This window comes from Phyllobates terribilis, unplaced genomic scaffold (assembly GCF_046119375.1).
Source record: "Phyllobates terribilis strain yellow unplaced genomic scaffold, ASM4611937v1 Scaffold_231__1_contigs__length_3143052, whole genome shotgun sequence".
NCBI classification, from domain to species: domain Eukaryota; kingdom Metazoa; phylum Chordata; class Amphibia; order Anura; family Dendrobatidae; genus Phyllobates; species Phyllobates terribilis.
In genome coordinates this window covers 17637-30188 of record NW_027362991.1, presented here as the reverse complement: position 1 = coordinate 30188, position 12552 = coordinate 17637, and the positions used below count along the sequence as shown (strand labels likewise).

Genomic DNA, 12552 nt, shown 5'->3' with positions numbered 1-12552 from the left:
CGCTCTACGGATTGGATCATGGGGTGTCTGAAATAGTCACCGACTAAATATGTTCTATATATTGATATATATTGCCCTTTTTTGCTACATTTTTGTTTTGGTGGGTAAAGTTTATTAACTGTACTGTTTACTTCTGTTCTCCTCGTGTCCTTGAAGTAGGCAGTTTGTTCCCTGTCGAAACACCTGTCATCTCACATTTGTTTCAGTTTCAAAGTCCCTGTCTCTGTCTTTTCACATAATGATCTGCTGCGCCTGTATATGCATCAAGAGACGTGTAAATGTGCGGGTGTTTATTATGCGCACACTTTCTTTTTGTGAATATTTTAATATTAAAGCTCCAGTTTGGTGCCACTTCTTAGGGGTCACTGAAGAATTCCACCAATAACGTGCAATAGATAGATAGATAGATAGATAGATAGATAGATATAGAGACAGATAGATAGATAGATAGATAGAAAGAAGGCTAGATAGATAATAGATAGATAGATATAGAGACAGATAGATAGATAGATATAGAGACAGATAGATAGATATAGAGACAGACAGATAGATAGATATAGAGACAGACAGATAGATAGATATAGAGACAGATAGATAGATAGATATAGAGACAGATAGATAGATAGATATAGAGACAGATAGATAGATAGATATAGAGACAGATAGATAGATAGATATAGAGACAGATAGATAGATAGATATAGAGACAGATAGATAGATAGATATAGAGACAGATAGATAGATAGATATAGAGACAGAGAGAGATATCTCTATTATAATCTCTAGAAAAATGATCCAGCACACTGCGTGCTGAGAAGGGTTAATCGGCCATGTTTAGGTCTAGGTTGATTTGAACAGGTGTAGAGTGGGTGGGAGGCTGTTCACTATATCTCCACCCCAAGGTGGAGATATGGTGAAGCTACAATTGTCCAAAATGTCTTGTGCTGAAGAATTAAGATTTCCCCACACTGGGACTAAGAGGCTGAGACCGAGTCCCGAAAAACAAGCTCTTAGCATTATCCTCCGCCAAACTGTACAGCGGGCACAAAGTGATCCAGGATCGTTCTCCTGGTATTCACCAAACCCAGACTCGTCCATCAGATGCCAGACAGACCACTGCGATCCGTCACTGCACAGAACACAATTCCACAGCTCCAGAGTCCAGTGGTGGCAGCTTTACATCACTCCATCCGACACTCGGCATTGTGCTTGGTGATTTACGGCTGCATGGAGCTGCTCAGCTATGAAGCTCCCGGCGGGGGCGCAGTGTTTGTACTGCTGTTAATACTAGAGGAGGTTTGGACTTTGCAGTTATGGAGTCAGCAGAGCGGTGGTGACTTTTCTGCCCTCTGCTCCTCAGCACTCAGCCCCCGCTCTGTAACGTTATGGGGTCTCCACTTTGTGGCTGAGCTGCTGCGGCTCCTTCCACTTCTCAATAATATCACTCACAGCTGATAGGGGAAGATTTAGAAGGGAAGAAAGGTCATGAACAGACTTGTTACCCCGGTGGCTCCTATTACAGGACCGCGCTGGTATCGGTGAACTCTGCACCTCCGGCCATTCTGTCATGCTGGTAAAGGCAGACGGCATGGCAGGGGGCCGGATGTTATACACCGGGGGGGGGGGGGCAGTGGGGCCGGATGTTATACACCCGGGGGGGGGGGGGGGCAGTGGGGCCGGATGTTATACACCGGGGGAGGGACAATGTGACAGGAACCTCATTAGATGGTCCATGTACTTTCAATTGTTCTCTCATTTTTAATAAATAAGTGATAAATCTTCATATAATTTAACTTAAAATTTATCGTAACCACCCGCACCCCTCTCAAAATTTTTTTTTTACTCTGCTCATACTTTCCTGTCTGCCTAACTGCACACTGGCATAACAGGGAAGTTATTTTACAACGGCCGGCTCAGTGCATGCTGACAAGTGCGGGAAAGGTCGTTCCTGCACCTATAGTGCTGGAAAAATGTTCATGTAGAGGAAACACCCAAGAGTGGATGTAAAATTCTGTGTTTGAGAATTGGGACATTTTCTAAATATATAGGACTGTATGTGAAACAGTTAATGTTTTTTGTTTTGGAGCATGTGGACAGAAAACCCTACAGGTTTTGTATGACAGGACAAGGACGCTTTAAGCCCAGGATTTGTGGAATGACTTTCGTTCTGTTGCATTGCTTCAGCCACTCATTAACAGCAGGTTTGTCATGTTTTTTGATTTCCCCAGTCTTTGCTTTCCTTCGATAGTCTTGTAGGTTAAACCTCCGCATTAGATTAATATTTAAGGTGACAGTTGTCTGACGCTGCGCCCAGCCAATGGCGCACAGTGTAATGCACATTAATGAGGTCAGGTCTTTTTGTTTTATCGTAACTTTCTGCCTTTTTAGAAGCGACAATAAGACAACAGCTGCCGTCGGAGGCTTTTAGCGTCTTCTCGGCACTAGTACTAGCTCAGTTTGACTCGCCATATGCTGCTTTGTCACCTGATCTCTTGGTTTCACGATTTTTACTGGCGTAGAAATATTGTCTGTTTGGTAAGGCGGAAAGGTTTCCTGCCAATGTTTGGCGCAGATATTTCAAAAATTATGAAGGAGCGGCGGGAATCGCTATTGTCTAACAGCAGCTACTTCCAAGAAAGGTGTCGTAAAGGTAGCAGAACAGTCTCCAGAGCGGCGCTCCGCTCCTGCCCGACAGTCAGGACCACTTCTGAGATTTAGTTATATGTTCGTGAGAGACCATATGCATTGGTTGTAAGTTAAATATTCTAAAGAGACCTTTCCTTAGATTTACAAAAAGAAAAAAGCCAAAATATTCAGTTTTTTTTCATATTTAACCCTTTTTATTTTTTCTTAATATTCATGGAATTGAAATTTTTATTACATATTTGTCAGTAGATTTCCCTTTTTCTTTTCTTTCACAATATTCCTGGAAAATGTTATTATTTTTGTGGCCTATTTTATTTTACTGTTTATTTTTATTTTATTAGTACAATGCTATTAAAGTTAAATGCAAGGTTGGCAATTCTATATATTTTATGTAATTTTTTTTTTTTTCATTTGTATACATGTTTTAGGTTTTAAATAATTTTTATAATCGGGTTTCAATTGAAATTTTACACAGTTTGGCTTCTACAGCCTCTATGTTTCATTGTACATATGCGGCTGCAGAATGAGACTATTAATCTGACAGGTAGCTGGTTTGTTAGCCTTGTTTTATATTTGCCTTGGAGAAGCCGGCAATGCACTGATTCATAGAGGCTGTAGAAGTCAAACGCTCAATTTTTCTTTTTTAATACCTGTGACCTTCATTTCCACAATATCCACAGAAAACTACTTTCTTTTTTTTTTCATAGTCTTGGCTTTTTTTTTTTTAACACCATATTCCTGGGAAAACTTTATTTCTATATATTTGTAGTCTTTTTTTTTTTTAATTGTATTTATTTTATTTTATTTTGACAGTACAATGCTATCAAAGTTTAATGCAAAGTATTAGACAAAAAACTAGCAATTTTTCATTTTATTTGTTTTTTATTTTTATACATGTTTTTGGTTTAAAATATTTTTTATAGTCTGGTTTCATTTAAAATTTAAAACAGTTTGGCTTCTACAGCCTCTATGTTTCACTGTACATACGTGGCTGCAGAATGTGATCACTGTGAATCTGACAGTCAGCTGGTTTGTCAGCCTTGTTTTTTACATTCTTCTGAACTTTGCCTTAGAGAAGCTGCCAATGCACTGTGATTCATAGAGGCTGTAGAAATGTTAACATTTTAGTAATATAGCCCAATTTAAAAAAAAATATTTTTTTTTTACATAACCTATTGCCCATAAACTCCTGAATGGTTAGGCTGCTTACTCTCTGTTTTCAACCTGATGTAAAGGAAAGAGTTTAAAAATTGTATAACCAAGGAAATGTCCACTACTTTCCCATCGGGATAGGTCATCAATCTAACGTCAGTAGGGGGTCTGATCAGCTGCTATCATCTCAGAAGATTATATTCTGGGTTTTCATGTTAATTCTTGTTGCTATCGTGCTCTGACAGCTCAATGTTGTCATAGTGGTTATCATAGGGGCAATGCGTCTCATAACAACCTGTCCGGAATTTCATTTTTTCATTGGGTGCTGATAAAATTTACGTTGATTCTCCTTTAGGATCATGTCATGTATCGATGACATTATTCTTGCTCAGGTGTGCCCGAGTAGCCATGAAACCTAGTTGTTACCGCACATATCTCTGTTTTGTTAGCTGTGCAGTGAGTTGAGCTCAGAAGCAAAGCGATTCATCATTGTCTTATGGCGTCTTCACACCAGCCTTTTTCAGATGAGCCGTAAACTTAAAACCATTGATAAGTGAAGTGAGGAGCATTGATTATCTTGTGACAATGGCATTTGTCAAGGGGTGGAATACATTAGACAAGTGAACAGTTTAGTCTTTGGGAAGTTGCATAATTTGGCAAGTACAAGGGTCCTAGAGACTTTGACGTAAGTCATATTGTGATGGCTACGTGACACTGCTTCTCGTAAGTGTAGTACCATCTGAAAGTGATCTTAGAAAAGCTATGACTATGTCTCAGGTTCTCAGGTTCACCGGTTGTCCTTCCTAAGGCTCGTTGATGCATGCCGTTGGAATCGAACGCTTACGTCTCTGGTCTGCTCCTACAGAGGAGCAAAGGGCCACCACACCTATTAGTCTAATGTTGGTCGAACCTGCCGATATCGATAGGTTTGGCCTACACTCTCTCTGTATTGGGGCCCCAGAAAATGTATATGGGGAGGTATCAATCTGGCATTTCCAATATCGACTGCTGAAATTGTTGTTCTGAGATAAGCCGCCGCAAGACGTATCAGTCAGCAGCTCTTTTTTGGAGAAACTATAGTTCTTCTGCAGAATGAGTGCTCCTATATATGAGAGCTGGCCGAGATTTGCTGCCAGCCAAGCGATCCATCGAAACCTTGTTCGGCTGATGGGTTGGTGGGACAAACACATTCAGCATGGCAGCTAGCTTCAAAGCCACAGAACTGTCAGTGACCATGCTAACCAACTTTGAAAGAGTCTAAATGTGCACATGAGCATCAGAACTTGGCCATAAAGCAAAAGAAGGTTGCCCAGTCTGAGAAGCCATTTTTTTTTTTGCATTTGCATCATGTGGACAGCCATGAGGAAGAGATGGCACCAGAATACGAGCTGGTGGAGGCAATATGATACTCTAGATCTGCTGGAAAAGCCTAACATTCATGTGGATGTGACCTACTCTAGACATAGTTGTAGACCATATCCACCCCTTCATGGCAGCTTTACTCTGACAGTTGTCTCTTTCAGCAGGATGATGCCCCCTATATAACAAAAAGGTCAAGATGATGGTTTGGAAAAACAAGTCCTACCCAACCAAAGATGACACAATTCGCAACTTTTTGGTGTCCAGTCAGGGTTTAGTTGTGCCTTTTCCTGACAATGAGCTGATCGAGAGTTGTTCCAATGCTGGAATCCAAAGTTGATCGGCTGTCCTTGTAGATTGAGCTTCCGTAAGTGTGTGAAGCGTCAGATCTTCCAGTGTTTGAGACCTCCATTACAGCTAATGGGGACCTCCAATGTGACCCACAGATGCCAAAACACAGCTGTGCTCGAGAGGACAAATGGAAAGGGTTGACTAAAGTATCCAACAATACCGGACGATAAAGCATCACCGATGATTCAGTGTATTCCTACCGTAATGTGCATAACATTTGCCCAGGTTTTATTTGAATGTTATAATTAATACATTTGGATTTGCTGATTTAATACAGAAACTGCGCTTCCTCTGCCAAACTAAATGTTAAACTTTTTGCTACGTTGTAGTTGTTAGTCTGGGCATGGTTCCAGATCTGGCAAGTACAATCATGTGACCTTTTCATTTTGGGTATGGATAGCTGAACTCAGACAGCCGGCAACACAAGTCCTAAAGAGTCTGTCCCTCCGCATGAGGAATAGATCAAGGGGAATGAGCACTCTGTGTCCTTTATGGCTATTCATTACTTTCTGGGAAAAAAAAGTAATCTTAATCTCTGAGATCGGATAAGAGAATCACGGTCGGAAAAACATTTTCATCCTTTCTTGTAGATTATTTATTTCATTGCGCCATTAGCTCCAAGAGAAATATCTAGGGGTTTGAATGCATAAAATAAAGAGCCAAAAAAAAAACCTACACAAGACATGAGTTATGGAATGACAGACTGATACAGACGAAAAGTGCCTTGCCCCTGAGGGCTTATAATCTTTGGGAGGAGCAGGGGTGAGATCAGAAGCAGAGTAGTCATGTCGTTAATGGGGCTTTTCAGGCTGCTCTTTGGAAGGTGTTATGAAGGTCAAGGGGGGGGGGGGGTCTTATTTTTGGGCTAACGAGAGTCATACAGAGGATAGAAGACTAAAGAAGAGAAAAGCAGAGAAGAGGACCACATGATGACCACAAGGGAGATTAAGGCAAAGTTGTATAAAGTGGGACCGGTTTTAGAGAGTCGTGTCGTCATTAGTATTCTCTTGGTGATACGTAGCCAGTGAATGACTGGCACAGAGTAGGGTCAGTAGATCATGGGTGCACAACATGTGTCCCACAATGCCAATCTGTTCTGCACCCAAACCTCTGATGACCGATATTCTTCTCTCTGGTGGCTTCTTGGATGTATTCTTTGTCTGTGAGAAGACGAGTTTTGTTTAGGCAGGAGCAGGATAGCTAAGTATTAATGGTGCACCGTGTGGCCATCTCTGAATCCATGGAGAGAATGGTGGTCTCCTCCTGAACACTTTGTGGCCTTCCAGTAAGAGTAAACAAAGGTGAAAAGGTGGCCATGCCCGTGTGTGGCAATCCTCATTGTCACTTTATTGAAGCAGTAAAACACTTGGTCAATTTAGCACTCACAATGGACAGAGCTGCATCCATAACCTTTTACTTTCTGGAGTGCCAACGAGTAGTAAAAATTGACTTCTAATCTCCTGATACATTGGAGTCCTGGAAGACGGTCCAACACCTGTCATCCATTTGTGGCATATAATATCAATATTCTACAGATGTCTCAAGTTTTATCGCAGCATCAGGAATAGGTTCAGTCAGACGTTGGCAGTGCAGTAGAGGAACGGGAAGATCGAAAAACTAGGGCGAGGAGGTGATGAATTGAAGGATTTTAAGATGTAGTATTCTAGTTGGCATCTGATAAGGAAATGTACAAGAATTGGGGTTGACTTGGGATTGAAGAAAGAGCGGATTCGAGAAGTACTTAATCAATTTTGAACTTTCATTCTACTACATAGTCGGATTTTGTCCAGTGGCCTTGAGTAATTGCTGTAAAATTATCTTTTGTCCCATCGAGCCCTCTTCTGATTGTCCTAATGACCATGACCTCAGACTTAGGACAATGACTGTTTACAAGGTTTTCTACACTTAGTTTAATGGTTATGCTCATACTCTGTGTTCTTTGTCTGCAGGTTGGCTATGAAAATGCAGGTACTGTTGAGTTCCTTGTGGATAAACATGGCAAACATTACTTCATCGAGGTCAACTCTCGACTGCAGGTGGAACACACTGTGACGGAGGAGATAACTGAGTAAGTTTTTTCTTTTTTTCGGCGGGTAGTTTCTTTTAACCTATAGGCGTGTAAGGCACGTTTCCCCAACACTCTGCAGCCCGATGGGGAATGGCGTAGGTTGAGCATGAGCATTGCGGCTCAATTCTAAAGTAAACCAGACAACCCCTTTAATAAAATGTCCTTCTTTTGGTATGCACAGTTTCTTGTATATCTTAAGTCTGGTTTTGATATATGTATTTGCATTTGTCTCCTGATACACAAGTAGCACCCGATCTTATTACTGCTGTGCCCGCAGTAAAATGTAGATCCTGACTAGCCACACGCGACTTGCTTCGAAGCATATGGGTGCACAGTCATGCGTGACCTGCAGTCAAAAATCCAACAGGACTTTTTGCGAAATATGTGGCTGCGGGTCATAACAACCTGATCCCGTTGACAATCATTAGATGCGAAGTTGCAATGTGTCACCACAATTGTCAGGTCTCACGACCCGAGTAGCCCTTGTGTGGGATCATAATCGGATTAACATCTCAGTGTTAAATGTCATGTAATTAGCATACAAGGAAATTTTTATCTAGAGCATTTAATTCCAATTGATCTGTTAGTGAATTAATGTCTTCTCAGGCATCTGAACACTTTAAGTGCACTTTTCATGCATTATTAAACCCATGAGAAGTGCATTTAATGCAGAACGTTCCTTGTAATTCACACTGTTGACTTGCGCAACCCAAACACAGACCTGGGTTTACTAATCAGTTTGATCTTTTAAATGCGTATTGTCAGATTTTGTAAGTTGTCCTCTGTTTTTGGGATAGGGAAGAACTTCCTAACCACCGGGACCCTCACGATTCCGAGATGTAGGAGTGGTGGTCGATCAAGAGCACCGCTGCGTCATTCATTCTTATGGGAATACCAAAGACTTGCCGTCTATCCCATTAAGGATCAATGGGGCGGTAGTGCGCAGGATTGATTGACCACCTTTCCATTCACAAGCCCCGCTTTCCGGGATCAGTGGGGGTCCCAGCAGTCGAACCTCCAGCGATCAAGGAGATACTCTCTACCCGTTGGGATTGGGGATAACTTTCAAACTTGAGAATACCCCTTTAAGGGGTTTGTCCTCTACTTGGACAGCACTTTTGTCAAGCCCTATGTTTCACCTGTAAAATAATAATGCCTATACTCACTCACCTCTGGTATCACCGCTGTTCCAGCGGTGTTAGCACTGGCTCTCCTGGGGATCTCTTGACATTGTCACATGATACCTGTGGCCAATCCGCATTGGCTTTACTCTCCTCTCCGGACGACGCGCATACTTTTGGAGGAAGTGAGAGCTGCTGCTTACTTTTTCTGAAAGTCAATTCCATCTGTAAAAGAGGAGAATAAAGCTAGTGCTGATTGGCTGCTGGGATTGGGTGACGTTAAGGGAGAGCCAGCGCCGACACCACTGGAACAGCACCGACACCGCTGGAACAGCGGCAACACTCGAGCTCAGTATAGGCATTACTATTTTACAAGGGTTGGGGGAAACCTAGGGAATGAGAACTGGCTGTGCAAGTAGTGGACAACATCTTTAGTGTATAAGGGCTCATATCATTCATGGTGGTAATGTACTCTGACGAGTTATGGTGTTTTTTTTACATCCCCATCAGATACGTGTAATATCCAAGAACCCTTTCATACCTCATCACTTGGCGAGAGCTCAGTAGATCGGGGCCACGTAAGGTGTCTCATTGCTTTTGTAAAGCTTTTTTCATTCTAAATTCTTAAATGATCTGATGGCTGGTGGTAATTAAGGATAAGAGCACTTTGCACTTCACCTGATGTAACATCCATGCGGAATATTTTCCTCTGTTGTCTTCTTGCTTTCTTGAAGCTCTTTGCCATCACTTGTAGACGGCAGATCATGGACTGCTATTCCTGGGGTTTGTACGGCAGAAGATCACACCCTCCCAATTCCCTGCTCTACTTCTCCTCCTTGTATATTCTGCCTTCATGCCATTCCTTCCTCTCTTCTTACCCACAATGACCTCTATGGATTCATTATCCGCTCTACTCCTGTGACACACACAGCTACGTTCCACTCACTTTTTTCATTTATTTCTATAATCGCACCAGATTTGCTTTCTGCACAGTCTACTTTATTTTCTACAGTACTTTGAATTGTATTGTGGTTTGCTGTGGCTCCAAACATAGTAGAAACCCATAAAAAAAAACATATTCTCTTGTACTTGCTGCAAAACTGCAACACTTTGTGACAAACTGTGTGGCAATTATTGTGGCTCAACTGCATCATTTACAGACGCAGAAGACTTTTCATCGGTTTCATTATCATCACAGACATGATTACAATGACTGATAACACTTCTATATCCAGTAGATAACCCAGGATCCATCATTCACAATAGGTGACGTCACAGCTCACCTCCTCCTCCTGTACAATGACTGATAACACCTCTATATACGGTAGATAACACAGGATCCACCATTCGCAATAGGTGATGTCACAGCTCACCTCCTCCCTCTCTATTCACATTAACCTTTGCACAGATTAATGCATGCTCACATAATGCTGCTATGCAAACAAATGGGGTCAGTGCTAGTGTGAAAATTGTAAGGTATGTAAACTTATATATATATTTTTTTTATTTCAAAGTTGATATTGACTTTTTTTTTAATAGTTGCATTTAGCGACACATTCCCTTTAAACATTATTCACCAATACATCCTTAAAGGAAACCTGTCACTCGATACATGCTGCCCAAACCATATAGGAGCCGAGAGAGGCAGAGAGAGGAGTCCGATGCCGCCTCCTGGACCGATTCTGCCTGCACCGCTGTAGGTGATTGACGGGTCTCTCGTCAAGCACACAGATTGGAGAAACCTGTCAATCACCTGGAACGGATTTAGGAAAAGTCAGTGGGGACGATGCTGGAGTAGTCTTGTCTCTCCCTTTGGGTCCCACCTGGTTTTCAGAAATCAAACTACGGTATATTTTTGCTCTGTTTCATGCTGTCCGTGGTTTAGGCATCTTGAATCGAGACACTGGTTCCTTTTAAGACATCCGTTAGTTGAGCTCTTGTAATCATCGACTAGCGCTTGTTATTAGCGGGAATAAAGGGACACTTACGTTTTTTTTTTTGCAAATCACCCAAGCAAAATTCGATCCTGGAAAGTAGGCATGGAGATTTTGCATCTAAAGCTTTCAGTATTATGAATGCAGCTCTGGATGTAACTTGGCACCAGAACGTGGAAGAAAAAGGTTTGGTGACAGTACCAATCTCGCTTTTACCAAATGGGTAATAAACATTGGATTAATATATTTAGAAGAGGAATTGCACAATGCATGCACCTAAGATACTGGGGTTCTCAGCATTGGTACTGTAGCAGGATATTATGGGGTTAGGAGCTTCTTCCCTATCCCTACTCACAGGATTACTTCTGATGGTGAAGACGCCAGGGCCACGTACCTTGCTGTGCTTCTATTTGAACACTTATCTGTCCCCTCCCCCACCCAGGGAAGCGAGGAGTTGAAGCGTATAAGAATACACCAACCAGACTAACAAGGGAAGACTGACAGGGATAAATGAATATACCAATCATACAAAAATGCACTCACAAACAGTGGAACACCAGTAAGTTAAGGAAGGAGAAACCAAATAGGAGAGGATGAGGACGTGTACACAAACACCAAGCAACAGTCTTCTGAACAACTCTCCAAATGCCACCTCCAACAACCAACACCTCCAACTCAAGAACCAGGCAGTATGAACAAACACTGGCAATCTGATTGCCAGAGGCAAGTATATATAGGAGATGGGAGTGGCCAACACTGAACAGCTGAGACCATCAAAGCAGGAAAGCTTCAGGAGCTTCAACTGAACAGGTTAACCCTTCCACTGCTAGCTGAAACCTGCACTGTTTAATATAGTGAAGTGCTTCTAATCCATGCAGGAGCATGTGAAATCAGGCACCGCGGTCTTCTGGCCCCTGGTGACAGGTATGATATGGGATCCTCATTGAGTACCGATGCCCCAGGTAGTCCGACTCGTACATGGATGACCTCAATTCACTGATTTTGAAGATTTTGTATATTATTCCATGCAGTGCATTCAGCTTAGGAAGAATTCAATATAGTCTGAAAGTTCCCATAGTTTCCGAACATTTCAGCTCATTGGGTATCATGGGGATAAGCTGTGTCCCAGTAACTACTGCTGGCATCTGCGCGAGCCTGGAGGCAGCGCAGGACTGTGAACTGCTGGATCTGAGAGGTGCCGCTCCTTTTTGTCATCCATATCCTTAGCAGCTGCCATCTGTAAGATCAAACTGCTCCCTCCGCATGTACGCCCCCCCCCCACCCAGACCCCATGTCTTCAGAGCGATTCTTTATGACAACACAGTCACTTTATGCTGCAATTTTCGGCACCCCCACATAGGTAGTCAACACACGCTAAATGAAAAATAACAGCTTTGCTGATAAACGGAGGCCCCCCGAGTCTGAATTGTTACATCACAGATCCCTAGGAGGACTGATGTATTCATATGTGACAGCTCTGCTATAGATGCTTGGCAGAAATCCTCGTCATTCTGCCTGGAGCAATCATTTTGCAGCATATTTCTGTTTTTTTTATGGCATCATGCAATAAAGTATTAAATTGCACCCACCAGCACATGCAGTTTTAGGTGCTGTATTCCTCCGACCACAGCATGCACATCCCCAGGGACCAAGTTGTTCACCTCCGCACAGATTTTCTTTTTTATTGCATTTGCTTCCTAAGAATTTTCTAAATGGTCTTCATTAAAAAGTTTCTACTATTCTGCTGCTAAAGAGTCTGTAAAAGAGAGTGTGTGCCGTGTTGGATGACCAGCACTGACCTTGGCGGTCATTTTAACAGCTTGTTCGTTGGGTGAAATGATCTTTTGCGCTGCACAAAAGATCATCGTTCTCGGCAGCGCACTTTCCTGTGTAAACACGACTCGTGCTGCTGTGCAGAGAG

The 12552-nt window shown here is 42.3% G+C and overlaps 1 protein-coding gene across 1 annotated transcript in view; it reads left to right on the top strand.

Annotated features, from left to right (window-relative positions):
• LOC141215206 (pyruvate carboxylase, mitochondrial-like) overlaps positions 1 to 7576 on the top strand; it is a gene marked incomplete at its 3' end in the record, with an annotated part of 171211 nt that extends 163635 nt beyond the window's left edge. Inside the window, exon 9 of the mRNA XM_073665505.1 lies at positions 7458 to 7576. Coding sequence (XP_073521606.1) covers positions 7458 to 7576 — 119 coding nt within the window. The remainder of the gene's footprint in view (positions 1 to 7457) is intronic.
• Positions 7577 to 12552: the final 4976 nt, after the last annotated feature.